Source organism: Malaclemys terrapin, chromosome 3, assembly GCF_027887155.1.
Source record: "Malaclemys terrapin pileata isolate rMalTer1 chromosome 3, rMalTer1.hap1, whole genome shotgun sequence".
Lineage (NCBI taxonomy): Eukaryota > Metazoa > Chordata > Testudines > Emydidae > Malaclemys > Malaclemys terrapin.
Genome location: NC_071507.1, coordinates 107,905,050 through 107,923,637, shown reverse-complemented (window position 1 = coordinate 107,923,637; position 18,588 = coordinate 107,905,050). Strand labels below are relative to the sequence as shown.

Here is an 18,588-nt window from a genome sequence, read left to right as displayed (position 1 = left end):
CTGACTGAAGGAAAGATCATCTTCTTGGAGCCGAAGCGAAGCAATGTATTTACCATGCTATTTCTGAAGACTAACCAAGTCCTGTGTCCTATTGGTACTGTATAATAGTATTATCCTGACAAGAACTGCCAACAAGCAACAGAGCTTGGCTCTGGCATGTAATTTCATTGGTTTTAATTTTGGACTTGAAAGCCAGTATTTATCCTCTTAACACATGCACATATGGAACACAAGAGGGGTGAATACTTAAAGTAAATGAAAATGTTACTTTTAAAAGTGACAATAAATATGTATAAATGTATATATGTCTATTTTCCCCTGTCTGAACCTTCAGAAATTAACACAAAGTGCATATTTGGTGCCACAGGTAGTGTACAACCTTAACTTGAGTCATAAAAAAATATACTGTGAACTTTCATAGTACATGAAATCCATAAATGTGAAACAAAAATAGAGCACCCTAAAGAAATCATAGCTAAAGCACAGCAGCCTACCCTTTATACGTGCATGTAAGGAAGAAATGGAAGGAGTTGGGAACAGCCATTGTGTCTTCATGGGGAAATGGCAGAGGAAGGGAAACAAACAGTAAATATACAGTCAAGGTTGGTAGAGGAAAAGAATATCCATCAGTCAAAAGGCAGAATCAGTTACTGGTAGCCAAAGGCATTAAGTGAAATAAGAATGGTTTTTATAGTTGTATCAATGAAGGTGGTGTGTGAGGGTAGGGAGAGCATGTCTGGCCTTCAATAAAAGTGAGAAACTAAACAGTCTAAAATCACTGAGAAACATTTTTAAAATTTATCTTTAAGCAGATGAAAAGAGAAATATGTCTACAGATATTGGTTAAAAGACAGTTAAAGGAATACTTGCAAACACAAATTGGCATGTTTGTATAATATCTTATGGATTCTAAAGTGTCCTGAACCAGTGGGAGTTATTTGAAAAGTCATGGAGAACAACGGCGGTAACAAGATGAGGGAGGAAGGGGGAAGCAAATGTGGTAGCCAATCTTGTTCGTTACTGTTAAGTAAATGTGCCTAATAAAATTATGTATCATCTGTCTTAAGTATTTATATTGAATTTATCATACTAAGAAATTAAGCAGCTATGTATCTATCTGAAGTACTTATCTGTTCCCCATCACCATAGCATTTGAGTGCCTCACAATTCTTATTTATCTTCACAACACCCCTGTGAGCTAGAGAAGTGCTGTTATCCATATTTTACAAATAAAGGACTTATGCATGTAACTACCTCTTTAGGCACCTAAGTCTAACATTTAAGTGCCTCTGACATTCACAAAACCACTGCTCAGCTGCTACTTAATTCTGTTGGTGCTCAAGTCCCCATATATGCCAGCCTAAATTTTTGCCAGTAGGAATGTACAGAGCGGTCTTGGCTGCCACACACCCCCTCCTCCCACCACCTAATGAGCTGCCGGGAGCAACCACACCTGATCCTCAGCAGAATTTGCAAATTTGGTTTTTCACCCACCCTGCCTTTGGGACCCATTAGGTAGGTGTACTCAGAGCATTGCTAGCCCCTACAAAACAGCTGGGATTGGGCAGGTTGAGCAGGGACACACAAATTCCCAAGTACCCAATAGCCTAGTCACTGGATATTTACCTGTGGTGAGGGGAGACCCAGGTTTGAATCCCCACTCTGCCTGATTTGGATCAAAGTTTTGAACCCAGGTCAACCAAATCCTAGGTGTGTGCCCAAACTACCAGCTTACTAGTTTTTGGGGTGGATTTCTCTCAGTCTCTCCTGTTGAAGATTTGTATAAATAGTTAATTATTGGAGAAGGGACTTGAACCCAACTCTTCCCCGCAACCCATGTGAGTACCCTAACCACTGGGCTATAAAATTAGTCTCTTGTGTTTTGTTGCCTAGTGACTAATTATTTATCCATCTTCAACAGAAGAGAGTGAGAGATACGCACATCAGAATTCCCCCTAATGTGGTCAGCACACTCACCTGGAATCAGGTAGACCTGGGTTCAAGTTCCTGCTCTATAGCAGAGCAGGTGAATACTGTAGCCACTGGGATATTGGCTATAATGGGATGAGGATGCCAAATCCTAAGTGGACTTAGGTTCCTACCTCCAACCTGTCACTCAGGTACTTAAGGCCCATCTCAATCGGAGTTAGTGCTGAGGTACCTTTGTGACTCAGGGCCCTCAGTTCCACCCCTTTCCTCTGCATTTCACTGCTGGCTAGGTTAGACATCTCCCTGCTCAGCTTGCTGGCTTCTGAGCGTCACCTTCTTAGGCACTTGACTACAATGTATAGGGAGCCTGGGTCCCTACCTTGGGGCTGTGAATTCCAGATGGCAGAAGACCTAGGACTTAGATGTTGGTCCACTTTGTGAATCTATCCCTAAATGACTTTCCCAGGGTCATACACAGAACATGTGGCAGAGGAAGGACATGAATCCAGGACTCCCCAGTGCCAGGCTTTTGCCCTGATCACTGAACCAATTGTTCATTTCTGAAAAATAACTTATAGGGACAATTTTTGAACTCTATAATTTCTAAAACAGTTTATGTAAAATGTGTAAAGAAATGCATGATGGTATCAAGTTTTTAGTGGTGCTAGTTTGGAGGAGCTGCATAATTCACTTTCAGGTTCAGTGTGTGAGGCATGCAGCACTTCTGAATTCATGCTGATTTAGATAACAGGACAATGAGCAGTAAATATGATGGGTTTCTAAAGAACAAAATCCTGGTATAAAGGCTGGGTTGTGATCCTGCAGTCCTTAACTGCTGAAGGAGAGTTTGGGGTATGCAACTGCAAGAGGTGGACTTGCTTGCTTCTTTTGTATCAAATCATAAATCAATTGGGTGCAGTCAATGAAATATTTCTGGATTTTCATTAAAATTAATTTGAGAAAAAAACATTGGCTTGGATATTAGTAGTTACTTGGTGTGAAAGATGGGGGGGAAGGCATACGATGGGCTGCTGCAGTGATTCATGTTCATTTTATTTAATATCTTTATTAAAGATCTGGAAGAGGAAACAAAATGTGTGATAGTTAAATTTCCAGATAATTGCAAATTGGGAGGTTGTGTTAAGACAGAAATAATACAAAAGGCCCCTGTGATTAGATGTATAGATCCTTATCTTCCCCCCCACTTCCATCCCAAAAGGGACCCTACTTAGGTGGACCATGGAGATGGAAATGCCAGTTCTGTGCCATCATACATCATTCACTGTGACCTTGTGTAAATCCCCGTACTGGAGTTCCAGGGGGATAGGGCTGCATAGAGCTTTGCACAATAAAAAGGAAAGCCACAGTCTACATCATCTCATTTTGGAGATGTTGGATGTCCGGTTAGATAGCTGCAGCGAAGTTAATGGTGGCTTTGTCCTGGCACCCAGAGAATTTTTCCTTTCTTTCTTTCTGCCAGGTCAATGGGGAATATGAGGTGAGAGCTGAGGTATAAAGATGTCCAGTCCTTTATGAGAATGGGTTGGTAGGTAACTGCCATGGGATTTCCTCAGCCAATTATCTTTTTTTGTGGGAACACTTGCAGGGTATAACACCAATGTTCAGTGGCAGACATTTATTTAGAAAACCGTAATTCTGCAAAGGACCAAGTGATTGATAGTGGAAAGTAAATTACACGAGATCTGTAGAAAGAATGTAGTATGGTGGTAATAATAAACCAATACAGCTTTGGACTACCTGCGTAGAGGCATCGTGAAGATATAGAGGCACAAATCAGGAAGCTGATGGTCTCCTGCCAAATGCTGTTGCTAAGACTATAACAACTTAAGAAAGCTTCATTTATTCCTCGGCACTTAGTAATGTAAAGATGTTGACAAATTGGGAGCAAATCATTTATCAAGTAACAAGAATGATTGAAGGACTGAAATGGATGACGTGAAAAAAGATAACTTACCCAAAGCTGCCTGACTGGAATATGATAATAATTCTCTACAAGTGTAACTATGAAGAGGGCTTAGAGGTCTGTCTGGGTAGAGCTCAGTGCAGGATCAGTGGCTGTCAGAGGCTAGCTGGCCTGTTAAGGTGGAGGTGAGGGCAGCTCAGCATCACCTGTGATGCAGCAACTATTTTCCTGCTGATCCTGACTTGGTAGCTTGATTGCAATTATTGGAGAACTGGGAAAGGAAGGCTGACAGAGAGAGAGCTTAGTGCGGGGGAACACACCTAGAAGATTGAGAGTCAAAGATCAAAGCCACTCTTTGAACTAGGTCTGATAGAAGTTAGGTAGCAGGATAACTGGGAGAAAGCTGTAGGAGGGAGGTAGCTTCTGTGGTGGGCCTTGAAATAGGAGTTAGAGTCTAAGAGAGATAGCCTTGGGACTCCATGTTCAGCTAAGGAATGGCACCTAGGGGTAATTTAAGAGAGAGGAGAAATTGAGCCTGAGGGGGATAGAAGCGGTTTAAGTTTGTGGTTTTAGTTGGAATTTGTTGGGAATTCTAGAGGGGACACCTGGAAGCCCCTTCCTTGAAAAAAAAAGGTGAACCTAGAGAGGCTGGGGAACCTGGGAAGGTAGAGATGTTGTGAGGCTCTGAGACAAGGAGTGTAAGGATGACAGAGACCAGAGACAGGGGCTGAAGACCTAACACAAGGTCATTGAATAATTTATTGGTAGGAACTCCTGTTACCCCAGGAAGAGGAGGGACTATAAGTGACCTGAGTCATGAGAAGAAGTGGGCCACAGTAGGGCTGGAGTGGTGTTTGGCAGCAGGTTCCAGGTGATGAGAGCCTGCTACCCCATCCTGAGCCATGAGGGGGTCTGCTGATTGGGGAGTCACTCTCCTCCAGTGCCAAAAAGTTAAAAATGAGAAAACTAGTTGCACGTGGAAGCCCAGAGAACAGCCTCATATAAATAATAGAGCACTGTTGCATTACATGTGGTCCAAATCTTCTTTTCTAAAAGTACATTTGTGCAAATGTCTAGGAGCAACAGGAATATTCTGTGACTTTGTTTAATTTCACTGTATTTTTTCAACATTGCAGTGTTTGCAGCCCTAGCACAATATTTTGCTAATGCATGAGAAAATGAAAGTGAATCTGTCTCTTTTTGCTTTTCTGTCTGGTGTGTGTTTAACACACAAACAAAACATAAAACGTAACAGCCTAGATTCTTTATTATCCACGTGGTGAGAAACACAAAATAAACACATGGCATAAACAGTACACTACAACCTTTAATATTCTTCAGTTTTAATAGTCCAAAGTGGAGCATTTAATATAGGGAAGGACACTAGTATTTTTAAATTATTAACCGGCCTATACTGCCTTAAGGGAACGAAAATTCAGGCTGAGTTACAGTATGGCCAACCCTAAGAGTTTGAAAATCATGAGTCTGAACCCAAAATTTCCTGAGACTTTCAAAAGGTGAATAAATTGTAAGTTTTGGTCTGGCTTTTGCACACCCCCTTGCCATCTTCAAAGTGTATATAACAATGGCAGGTTGAAAATTCAAACTTGAATGCCTACAAAATGTATGTGTGTGCACACATCCTGCTCTCCTGGATTCCATTTGTCTCTGGCCCTCCCCACTCCTTAGCTTCTCACTGCACAACTCCAGCTGCCCCCACAGTTCCAACAGCTGCCTCCTGGCTCCAGCCTGCAGGTGAGGTTCCAACCTCTATTAACTCCTCCTTTCTGCAGTGTAGTGCTTTTGGAGGGAAAGGGGGAGTTTGAGGAACCTGCTGCTGGGCTCAATAGAAGGGTTGGGTTCACCCTGTTGTGCTGTGCCTGCTCTGGGGCTCTGCCCCACTCAGAGCGCACAGCAATACCTCTGTATTGCAAGCAGTGAGTATAGCTCTGCTCAAAAAGGGAAACTGCAGATGACTCAAGCAAAATTCTTGATCTGTCTGATTGATCAGAATTCAGCCCAAAATTGACACGCTTGGTAATGTGAGTATTGACAACACCAGTGACAGGAAAAAATGGCCAACCATGAGATTTTACCAGTCTCTGGAGCAATGATCTAAGGGCTTTGGTGGAAGTTCCAGGGCCTGTGACCTTTAAAACAAGGAGAGCTCTGGAAAATATCATGGTATTAAAACTCCTGTGTTGGCAGGAGGATGGACTATGACTGCTACTTCCTGTATAAAAAGGTTGGGTAGCATTTTGATGTCAATTCTCTGAGAGATCAGGCTGTAGCCCTCCATTGCCTGCAGGATAAGGTGAAGCTGTGATCAGTAGGCTCACAGCCTGAGGTAGCTAAATTCCTAATAGCTGCTAGTAAATTGTATCTTTGACTATTCTCTAGCTTTTCTATGGGATTTGAACTTAGTATTCAATGCTTTAATATATGCACTTCTTAAATCCTTAATTGCTTTAGAACCTGTATCCTGAGTAGGCCTATAGCTTTGGCCAGATGGGTCAGAAAATTACAGTTCCTCTTGTGCAAAAAAATCTGGTTTTTCAATGAGATGAGAGTAGTTAAAGTAATGCCACATTTCTTGCCCAAAGTTGCATTCAAATATCAACTGAAGGTATCATTTCTGATTCCTTGACTAAATCCTGGTCATGAGGAGAAGAGACTCCACTGTATGATTGCGGTGAGCCATCAGGATTTTCCTAAAAAAAAAGACTTGATACCCATATGTTTGGGTCACTTATTTGTTTTCTAAGAGCTCACTCTACCAGAACATTAATGACCTTCTAGGCAAAGAGAGTAGAAGTTTCTCCACTTGAGCTGTCCAGGGTAACCACCATGGCCACTCCATATACTTTTGTTGAGTACTGGAGGCTGCATTTGGTGAAAGCTACAGCTTGACATTTCTAAGCAGTACAACCAGTTAGTTATGGTCACCATTGAATACAGATTGAAGTCCTATGTGTTTCAGCATGTAAGAGGGCGCTGGAAAATGGCTATTTGTGTCCTGCTGATTTGCTTTTTCCAAGTACTCCTTTAGCAGGTACCAGTCCAGCAAGCATCCGAAGTCTAGAAGTTCAACAGCGTAGCTTTAATGGCTATTGCTGCTGTTTTAAAAGTTAATCAAGCTTACTGCAGCAACTGACTGTGAGCTAGCTAGTGCCTACCGCAGGGTGAGTGGTGACTGTTCGGGGAAGATCACTTTCATGTTCCTGACTCTGGAATAACTAAAGTAGACAGTGAAATCCAATCCACGTTTCACACAAGACCTTGTGCACGCTGGGCCAAGGGTGCTGAGAGAGTCATGGAGACCTCCAGCATGGCCAGATGTGAATAATAAAGCTGCTAACTGCACTGCATAGATTCTTCCTTTTATATATTCAAGGCTTCCAGTCTAATGTGACCTGTGCTGCAACACAAAGTGATCTTGAAGTCAACTCTGATTGTTCTTGACTCCAGTTGCTAGGATAGAGGCGATATCAATCCTTTCCATCTCCCTGAGGGTCCCCACAAGTTGAAGAAGTTAGGAGTGTGGTTATCTCTATGTTAAATATCGTAATTGTTTTATTTCAATACCCATTCACCTCCCATATTTCAGAGGTGGGTTAATTTGGAGGAGGTGAGGAATGTTGGCTTTACTTATTTTAAGCCATTCTAATAAACTTTAAACTACAAAAATCTTAAATGTTTTTCTTTCAGTGACAATATAAAGCTACTAAAGAATGGAGTACAGACTAAGTGTTGTGTAGTAGTGTCAGTATTGCAGAATGGTTTTGAGCATTATTTCTCTAGAGAAACTGTCTTGGTTGCCCTTGGACAAATATTCTTCTCCAGTCTAGTAGAACGGCTCATGATGATCTCTCTTCGGAAGTTCTATTGGCACTAGTTTCTCTCTATGTTGGCCCATCCAACAAATGGAGCTCTTTGTATACTTCCTGAAAGAGAAGAAACATTTAGCATTCAATCAAATGGGCAAAGTTTGTTCTCCCCTTGTAAATATTTCTACCTCTTTGGCCAGTTCAGTGACACAGAAATAAGTTTTGATTACAGCTGGTCACATAATGCACAATCATTTGCTAGTAATACATTCAATAACTGCTTCAAGGATTTGTTGAATAGATTTATTCAATAAGCAGTTTTTACAGCTTATCATGTAAAACATTATTTGCTGAGTAACGTAAGGAACAAAAACTGGCAAATTCATTGACTAGACTATTGGGATATCACTCGGACCGCTTTAGTTTTGACACAGGATTCCTACAGCTTAATTTTTGTCTGTGTAAGTATTTTAGTTACTTTACTATTTATTCAGAAACATAAATATCTTTGGAGCTTTGAAGAGAAAGACATGGTCCCATGAACTGTGGGAGCATGTTACCCTACTTATCCACTAGGTGGCAGTTTTTGCTTAACTTTTTTTTCTTTTTAAATTTGAATTAGATGGAGAAAGGAAAATACACCTCTACCCTGATATAACGCGACCCGATATAACACGAATTTGGATATAACGCGGCTAAAGCAGCACTCTGGGGGAGGGAATGGGGGGGAGGGACTGCGTGCTTCAGCGGATCAAAGCAAGTTCAATATAACGCGGTTTCGCCTAAAATGCGGTAAGATTTTTTGACTCCCAAGGACAGCGTTATATCGGGATAGAGGTGTACTTTATTATGCCATGTGTAACAGACACTTGCATGTTGCTAGCTTTGATCTTTGTAATGATTCTTTCTCTTTCTGCAGTTTGCTTAATGATAGAGGAGAAAGGTGAGAGCAAAGGAGATTGAGTCCTTAAATCTTGTCCAATAAATATGCATTTCTCAGACTGGTAGTCAGCAACTACCCCATTCTATTCTCAAGTTCATTGATTTTTAAGGTCAGAAAGGTCAGATTTTTAAGGTCAGAAAGACATCCATAGAATCATAGAAGATTAGGGTTGGAAGAGACCTCAGGAGGTCATCTAGTCCAACCCCCTGCTCAAAGCAGGACCAACACCAACTAAATCATCCCAGCCAGGGCTTTGTCAAGCTGGGCCTTAAAAACATCTAAGGATGGAGATTCCACCACCTCCCTAGGTAACCCATTCCAGTGCTTCACCACCCTCCTAGTAAAATAGATTTTCCTAATATCCAACTTAAACCTCCCCGACTGCAACTTGAGACATTGCTTCTTGTTCTGTCATCTGCCACCACTGAGAACAATCGACCTTCAGTCTTGCTTTAAAGACTCCAAGTCATAAAGAATCTCCCTTGATAAGTTTCTCCAATGGCTAATTACCCTCCCTGTCAAAAATGTCTTATTTCTTATAAGATTTTTTTCTCATTTCAACATCCAGCCAGTAGAACTTGTTATATCCTGTCCTTCAAATTAGTAGTACTTAATGAAGGGGCACAGAGCAGCAGCAGAAATTGGATAGCAATAGTCTACTCAAATTCAAATAATGGTTGGTTTGATTAGCCAAAAGAATCCTCTGGGACCAGGATTTCACCAATAAAGACAGTAGCAAAATTCCCATTGACTTCAGTGGGGCCAGGATTTCACCCTATAACATCTGTAACATGACCGCATAAGAATTACAGTGGCCAACTACATTTTTCTGTGATTTCCCTATCCCTTTTTCCATGATGTTGGACTCCTTTGAGGCTGATCTTTGTTAAAGCAAACAGCTGGTGTAGCTAAAGGCTTCTCGCCATCAGAGGAGTGAGGCCCTGAAGCCAGGGCCAGCTCCAGGCACCAGACGAGAAAGCACGTGCTTGGGGCGGCACATTGTAAGGGGCGGCATTCCGGCCAATCTTGGGGCGGCCAGCCCAGCCCTGAAGGGGCACGGACCCCGACCCGGGGGGCAGGAAGTAGTGATCCCCCCCGGGACGCGCCACTCCCCACCACCTGCATCGGCCTCCGCCTCCCGCACCGCTCTGAGCCTGGCCTGGCCAAGCCACCTTTAAAGGAGCGGCTGAGCCATCACCTCCTGCAGCCCCTGGGCACCGGAAGGAGGGAGGGTTCTGTGGCGGCCCGGTGGGCACTGGAAGGAGGGAGGGTTCTGCGGCGGCCCAGCGGGCAGCGGTGGCAGGGACGGTTCTGCAGTGGCCCGGCAGGCACCGGAGGGAGGGAGGATTCTGCGGCGGCCCGGCGGCCAGCGGAGGGGCAGGCCCCACTGATCCCGGCGCCATTTGCACTGTGCCGAGCCCCGCTGCAATGCCGGCCCCACACAGAGGTCGCAGACCCCAGCCAGCGCTGCCTGTGTCGGCCCCCTTGGAACCTGCCCGGCCGGGAGAGGCACCCCAAGCCGGAGGGGGGAGCCCCTCTCGCCAGGCTGCAAGCGGGCTGCAGCGCCTGGCTGCCCGCGGGTGGGTGCCGCCCTTCACTCCCCTGCAAGCTGCCTTGACCGCCCTCCATGCGCTCCCTGCAGCTGCCGGTTTTTGGGGGGTTTTTTTTGCTTTGGCAGTCCGGCCACCTTTTTTTTTTGCCTGGGGCGGCAAAAAAGCTAGAGCCAGCCCTGCTTGAAGCAGCCTTCCAATTGGAGTAATGGGACAAACAACTGAACTAGTTTTTAAATGGAGCTTGATAAGTTTGTGAACAGGCTTATATGACTGGATTCCCTATGAAGTCTCTGACCCAGGAGGTCCTTTGCAGTCCTGTGCCCTATGTAGGGTTGCAGCACATCTTGAGAAAAGTCAGGAAAGTCCTGAGTTTTACAATTCAGTCCTGTTTATCCCTCCAAAGATTTTCAGGGGACACACACAGAAATTAGCGCACTGTTAAAAGGCATCAGTTAATTTCTGATCAGTGAAGCTCCTACCTAAAGAATGTGGATACAGCATATAAATACCATAGAACTGTAACTTTGTGCCCCTACGAGATTTGGGGGTTCATTGTTAAATATGTAATCACATAGGACCTCATCTGCTTATGCATTATGGAAGGTAGCAGATGGAGCTCCATTACATAAAGGATGGTCAGCATGAACCAGGCAGAAGGAAAATGTGCAAGGATCCTCATTCCCATGTAGCCATCTAACTCCACCTTTGCTGTGCTGGAGTTGCCCTATACAACAGAGTAGGGACATACACAAGACCTCCTGGTAGGTCTTTTTTGGTGAGATTTCCCCAACGAATCTGCAGACCTGAGCAATCTGGAAGGTTCTTTCAGATCAGGATTTTTGTGTGCTTAAAACTCATCTGAATCTCTGAAGCTTTTGATGTCCTCCCCATCATTAAAGGACAGATTCACTAGTGCACTCTTCCTCTTTTGTTCTGATACAAAGCAGCTGGAATGTACTGGGAGAACCTGACCTCTAGTCTAGATATTCTTACTGTTTACTTATTCATCACAATGAAGTTGATAGTGGGAGACTTTAAATCCTCTTTTGGGACCTGGTCCTTCACCATTGAAATAAATGAGGGGTTTGCATTGACTTCAGTGAACGAAGGATCAAACCCTCAAGGAGTTTGATCTTGCAAGCAAACCTAAAGTAATTTTCCATTTATTAATCTGGCAGTAAAAGGCCACAAGTTAACTAGGAGTGTGGTGAGGATGCAAATACACTTGATACTTACTGTTTAGCTAGTTCCATGGATATTTGCTCTAAAGAGCATCCCTTTGTCTCTGGTATAAACACAATGATGAAAGCCAGTGATGCTAGACTCATTATTGAGTAAATGAAACACACCCATGGCAGACCAATTAGGTCTATAAAAGAAAAAAAATATGTTTTGTTAGTATTACAAGAGGGGTATTTTTGGCAATCCCACTGAACTCAGGGTTGACAGCACTGAGCCCTCGTATCTGTAAGTAACTGTTATGCCACAAGGAAAACTTATATTTTTAATTGGTGCCTGGTGCAGGGGTGCTGGAACAATGTGTATAGTGGGGGTCCTGAGAGCCATTGAACCAAACTATAAACCCTATAATGGAAGGAAACCAATTCAAGCCAGGGGATGCGGCAGCACCCATAGTTCCAGCCTTGTGCAAGCAAACTAGGAAACCACAAATAGAATTCAGCCATGTTCTACTGGCTTGACTTTTAACTGCTATCCCCCAATAGCAGGTCTGGTAACCACTGGTGCAGGTCAGAAAGGTCAGAGGCTCTGAAATGTATTTTTGATGCGAACATTTTGATGCAAAAATAACATATTTCACATAGTTGTAGTTGCCAGCTCTAACTAATCCTTTCATGCTGGCAGTTTCCAGTACTTCCATTGCTGATAGTCCACTCTGTGCCAGTAATGGATCAAGGAGTTAACTACTGTTGGTTCCAGTGAATAACCAGTTTTTGAAAATACATTTGGAACAATGGAGAATACAAGAGATTAGAATCACAATCTCCTAGCATCTGTCAATTTGTGTCATGAGCTGAAAGTTAAGGCTGACACTCTGGGCTCTATTGTACGCTCAGATATGCAAGTACAACTCCTGCTTGCTTCAATGGAACCTGAATGCACCTTCAGTCTTTTGACTGAAGACTAACAGCCAAATTTGCTTGCCTGTGTAAATCCAGACTAACTCCACTTTTGCTAGACGAATTTTTGTGGATTTACACTCATTTAACTGAACAGAATTTGGCCTGAAATTTCTCTTGCATTTTAACCAGGGAAAAGCAGTCTATTTTTCCTTACCCTGTTTTAAGTCTGGATCGTACCTCTTTTTGATAATCTAATCTCAGCACTCTATCTAACATTACTGACCTGCAGTGAGTTCCAAGATAACCAGCTGAGGGCTTGCTCTGCTTCTGCTGAACTCTAGCTGGTTGAAACTCTGTTCTACAGGAAATTCTGACATTTGGAAACTTGTTTTTGTTTGAAATGGTCTAAAACCAAAACATTTCTAAACTTCTGGTGAAATAAAGTTCTGGAAATAAACTGTTTGAGGTTGATCAAATCATTTTAGTTATTTCTTCTTCTTATTTTGTGATATAATTTATAAACAGTCTTTTTTTTTCAAAACAAAAAATCATAACATTTCATTCTGATACAGTTGAAACAATGTTTCAGCCTTATCAAAACACTTTTTTCCAGTTTTTTCCTAAACAGAACTTCATCAGAATTGAAACTTGGCAGGAACGTGTCAGTTTTGATTAAATGGAAAAACATTTGACTGGAAAATTTTCAACCAGCACAGGTCTAGAGTAAAACTTCCATTACTTCAGGGGAAGCAGGATTGAGTCCTAACTATTATTTGTATAGCTTATTAGTGAAGAGATCTTTGATAGCCAGAGTAAGAGACCTTTGGCCAGATTCAGAGGTAATAGAAGTTAGTCCCGTACTCTGATTCCATTACGTTTCCTCAGGCATATTTACCCCCTACTTACGGGTGCGTGAGTGGAAGGCAGTGAGGGCTTCAGTTGAAGTCTAAATTGATCTAGTGTATTCTTTGTGGGGTCTGGAACACTCACCAGCAAATCACCTCTGAATTTGGCCCTTGCATTTTATTTCTAACATTTCAGTGACTGTTATGTTGTCCATACGGGAAAGGTTCATTGTGCCTGTGATGCACAGGCACATTGGTAGTTCACTACTGCATCAGCAACTCTTGTCAGGCCTGAAAAACTCACTACACCTCACACATTGCTGTCACAGTGTTTATTTGTAAAGAATGTTGTGTGAGATGTCAAATGAAATCCGGTGATGCACTGGTCATTAGTATCATTGTGAAATGTATGTATTAACACTATAGGAGGAATTATGGATACTTAATGATATTAAGCTCTAAAATCTGTAACCAAAGGGAGAAACAGGTTTTCTTCCAGACAAGAGGGAGAACAGTTATCTCCCTCTTTCTGATGTAAAGTGAGCATGGTGATGCCAGAAACATTGGGCAGTTCATTTTGAGTTGGAGGTAAACAGGAGGAGCAAATTAACATGAGGATGAGAAATCAGCATAGGAAGACACTGGAGTCTGATCCCCAGGGGTTCATCCTGACTAGTGAAAAGGACCAACTTTGGGGAATATAAGGAGAAGCAAAAAGACGCGTTGGTTATCCATCACTGAGGGGACAGAGAGGTCAGTACTCTTTGTAATCATGAACCACCGATGCATGAATGACAAGGATTGTAGCCCATTAAGTTTGTCACTAGAAAGTGTGATAATACTTTTGTTTTATTTGTAACCATTTTCTGTGTATTATCTCTGCTTAGTATCACATAACTTTCTGTTCTTGGTTAATAAACTTCTTTGTTTCATTGTAAGTACATCTCAGTGCTGTTGTGTTAAGTAGAGTGTGAATTCCTGGTTAAATCAAGCAAGCAGGTGTGTCTCTTTAGAGCCAGCACACTTGGTAATTTCTGTGAGGGTCCAGTGACCGGCTAGATGCTGCAGGGAGATGCTTCTGGTTCAGGAACTGAAGTGCACCAAGGGTTAACTTGCAAGGCAAAGTTAGGACTGGCAGAGTCCTGAGGGATCTGTGGGGCTGGCTAACCAACAGGAGTGGCGGGGAGTCGTCACTCAGTTTGACATCAACAGTTCCTTTTTATGCTGAGGCACAGGGCTAACACAGTGACATACAATGCTAGACACCCTGAGAAAACATCACAATGCCCGGTAATGGGCATGTACACTCAAGAAGAAACAAAGAATTCTTACCAGTTACAGTCAAAAATGTCAAGGAGATGAGGAGATTTATACCCCAATTCATGCTAGAGGTTAAAGCCATGGCCCGTCCTCTGATCCCACCAGGGAAAATTTCACTCAGCACTAGCCAGGTCACTGAAAGGAAGGGAAAAAAAGACATTATTTTTGAAAGGAAGCCTGGGTGACTAAAATTAGGGACATAAATCCACAATTAGGCACCTGAATGAGTGACCTGATTTTGTTTTGTGGTGCTGAACACCAGCAGCTCCCACTGGACCAAGGCCCGAACTCCAAGCTGTGTGTGGTACCTTAGTCATGTGACTCACATTCAGTCAATAAAATGCCTGTCAACTGCTGTACTATAGGGTTTTCAGGGGCAACCCAACACTAGAACAATTTTTTCCTGTTTCAAGCGTATGCATAACACTACATGTCTGAAAAGTGTGAGGCGAGTTTGAGAGTGCAATCCCTGCACAGCTGAATGTGAAAGAGGGAACTGACTAAACCTCTCTCTCAGAATACATGTTAATGTATGTGGAGGCAGCGAAACAGAGTACCCATTGGTTTGTGAGCAGCACTGCATGGTATGTTGAATTATGAATACCTGCCAAAAATACAGCAAGTTTGCTATTCCAGCCATATGCTATATATATAAGCTTTCTTTCCTCTTGAGGTAAAGGTAGATATGATTAATATATTTCTATTCTTGTTTCATGAGTCTCTTGCCTTTGTCTTATATAAAATATTGTATCACTCTAATATCCATATACACATAAAGCCAAATTCTGACTTCACTTACACACAGTGATTTTAATTGGATTGCACAGGTGGAACTGAAGACAGAGGCCCTGCTCTTTGGCTGTGCTGTGGCTGCTTTATGTTTCATACCACCAGTGCAAAATGATCCAAAAACTGGGTTATCCAGACACAAGAGGAGAACCCTAGTATAGGGGGATCTTCCTGTGGTGGAGAGTTGGTTTAGTAGCTCCTAAGCCCACCTGACCCAAGGAAGAATACTAGGCCTTTCTTGTGCCCTGACAATCTGTTGTTGTCATAACAGATCCTTTAGGTCATTGGCAGCAGAGCATAACTTAGATCAGCCGAAGGATGGTGATAGCTTATGCAGGAGGCGTGGACAACATCAGGAGAGCACACAGGTGGGGCACAGGCATCTTCAGGTCTTTGGTCACAGCCATGACTCTGGACCAGAACTGGGCCCTTAATGATTTTCTTTCTGTAGATCACTAATTGCTTGTTTCCTGTACACTTACACTAAAATCTCTGAAAATTACAATTTTAAAATAGAACATTTGCCAGTGCTTCCCGTTAGGCCATGTGCCACACCAAGTATGATGAAAGGATTCCTGTTTGGCAGGGGCAGAACTCATTGCTCCACGGCAGTGACAAATGTGGGTAAAAGAGAGATATTTCTGGGAAGAAAATGTGGATAACCTGTACTTTGCTGGCTCTGAGTGTTTGGATTTAGTATCCAGGAGAAGTAGAGAAATATAAGCCACTCCTCTTGTCTTTGTAGTTTAAGGAATAACTCCACTGCCACTTGTGATGTGTTGGTCAGACTGAGCAGCATACTGGTCAACAGTTCGAGATCCATTCCTGCAGCCCGAAGAGGCAGGGGGCACAGTACACAAACCCTTGAAAGATGGTGCCAAATGTGGACAGACGCACAGGGATTGCTGGGATGCGAAGCAGTGCATCGCGAGGCATTGGGACAGGATCCAGGATGCCCCGCGAGCCCCTCCACCTTCCCACAAGTCTTAGCGGCAGAAGAGGAAAAGATGCTCTGTGGAATAGCTGCCCAGAGTGCACTGCTCAGAATACCGCTGCAAGTGCCGAAAGTGTGAACACGCTATTGCGCAGGCAACTGTCAGTGTGAACACAATAGCGGTTTCCCGTCAGCGGTCGCTGAGCGGCACTGTAACTGCCGGCGGTGTAACTTTGCCAGTGTAGACATACCCTAATACACCTCTACTTCAATATAATGCTGTCCTCGGGAGCCAAAAAATCTTACCGAGTTATAGGTGAAACCACATTATATTGACTTGCTTTGATCCACCGGTGTGTGCAGCCCCATCCCCCCGGAGCGCTGCTTTACCACGTTATATCTGAATTCGTGTTATATCGGGTTGCATTATATCAAGGTAGTGGTGTATGTTCTGTCCATCTTTTCCCCTAATCTGAATAGTAAATAATGAATGATTCTTGGCTTTTGACCCCTCTCTGGAATTACTATCACTGTTTGTCCTTTTGCCAAGAAACAGCCGCTGCAACGGGCACAAAGGGGCTGTGTTTTCCTCTTGGGATACCTGTAACTAGGTGTCAGCTTCTGTTTGTCATCATAATTAATACCGAGAGCTGTGAATCTAGTCCCCATGCAAAGCTCGGAAAATCTAACCTGCCTATCTCTAAAGCCACTTCTGCAGAGAAACTGACTGCTCCACCTGCCCTCGCTTCAGCAGATATGTTCAGCACTATAGCAATAAGCCCAAAACTCAACTCCGGGTCAGAAAATGGTGCCCTTCCCGCACCATGTATAGCATTCCAGCATTGCTTCAAGTGTGCATTATAGTAATAATCACACAGCATATGTCTGGACAGTCCTTGGGTGGTGTGCATGCTGCAGAGAGCACAAAGCTGTGGTTTGAGTGTGAGCCAAGGAGTGCCAGGGAGGAGTGAGGTTAAGAATAGGGGGTGCATTGACACTGAAGGTGAAGGTGTAATTTCCAGCTAGGAGAGCAGAGCCATGCTAGCTTTGATTGAGCTAACAAGCTAACGATAGCAGCGTAGTTGTGGTGGTGCAGGTGAGGAGAGGGGCTAGCTGCCCTGAGTACAATCCCAGCCAGGATCCAGCTAGGCACTTCCTTGGGTGGCTAGTCCATGCCATCACCTGTGCTGTCATGGCTCTGCTGCTATTTTTTGTGCACTAGTGCGATCAAAGGTAGCACATGTACGTTTACCTGTGGTGGGAATTGTGCCTTCAGCTTGAGTGTTGATGCAGTCTAAGCGTGAGCCTCTGTGCTGAGGGCTAAGCCCTGTGCCTACTGAAGTCAAAGGGAAAGTCTCTCTTTGATTTCAGTGGGCTTTGGATGAGGCCTAAGTGAAAGTATGCCTCAGCCCCTGTGTGTTCTCTCACTTACACTCAAGCGTGGAATGCAAAAAACCCAAACAAAACCACACACCAGGGGCAGGTTGTGCTAAAAATGAGCATATTTGAAGTATTACATGGCTTTAAATGTGATCCTCAATATGCAAATGAGGCACTTGACTAAGAAGTCCCCTCTCTGATCTCACTCCTTCTAGTAAGCAAAGTAGCTGCACAGCAGTGCTTTCAATGAGAAATTGGGCTTGTGCATTCAGTTCCCTGCTCGTGTTTCCTTTCCTGCACCTGTGTTGTGCAGAATCAAGCCCTTGATGGACAGATTTAAAAAGCAGAGTACTTGAAAGAATTCAGGGTTTTAGCAGCATAAATTGTGAGACGAGATTAGGAGGATTTACAGTTTAGAAATGAAAGAGGTAGAGGTATGCAAGACTGAAAGGAATGGAATGGTCTATTAGCAACAAGAAGTCCAAACTGAAGATAAGAAGGGGATTATCTCATAAGCAATGTCAGCAGAATATCTGTAGGCAAAGGGTTCTTAGAATATGTAACAAACTTTCAAAGTCAAGGAGAGAAATAAGTGAGCAAATAAAAAACCAGGCACGACACTGAAACTGCGCAGAGAAGCAATGAATCAGCGGGTGCAGCTAATGAGTAAAGTTTGCTCTGAGGACAGACTCTCCTTAGGTCTTTCTCCAGCGGGACTCCTGGCTCTAAGTATTTCCAAAGAGTCAGATGATGAAGTACTTTGAGTGAAGGACATCTCCACATTTTGCTAAACTACCTGGGGCCAGATGCTGCTCTGCTTACTCTTCAAAAATAGTATGCTATTCCACAGGTATTTCCACTGATTTCAATGGGACTTCTTGCAGAGTAAGATACATGTAACAGGGTCTAGATTGAACATGTAGCTTTGTGGCTCTGAAGGCCTGTCTACATGAGGAGATATCCTGATATTATACCTTTACAGTTATGCTACTTTAACTCCCCGTGTGGACACTCTTATTCTGGAATAAGAGACTTTTCTGGTTTAGTTTATGCTGCTTTCAAA

General features: G+C 43.3%; 1 protein-coding gene across 1 annotated transcript in view; it reads right to left on the bottom strand.

Annotated features, from left to right (window-relative positions):
- Window positions 1–5,115: 5,115 nt before the first annotated feature.
- The window catches only part of SLC2A12 (solute carrier family 2 member 12), a 37,101-nt gene continuing 23,628 nt past the window's right edge, over window positions 5,116–18,588 (bottom strand). Inside the window, exons 3-5 of the mRNA XM_054022959.1 lie at window positions 14,435–14,557; window positions 11,413–11,545; window positions 5,116–7,797 (exon numbers count right to left, since the gene is read on the bottom strand). Coding sequence (XP_053878934.1) covers window positions 7,698–7,797; window positions 11,413–11,545; window positions 14,435–14,557 — 356 coding nt within the window. The 3' untranslated portion in view covers window positions 5,116–7,697. The remainder of the gene's footprint in view (window positions 7,798–11,412; window positions 11,546–14,434; window positions 14,558–18,588) is intronic.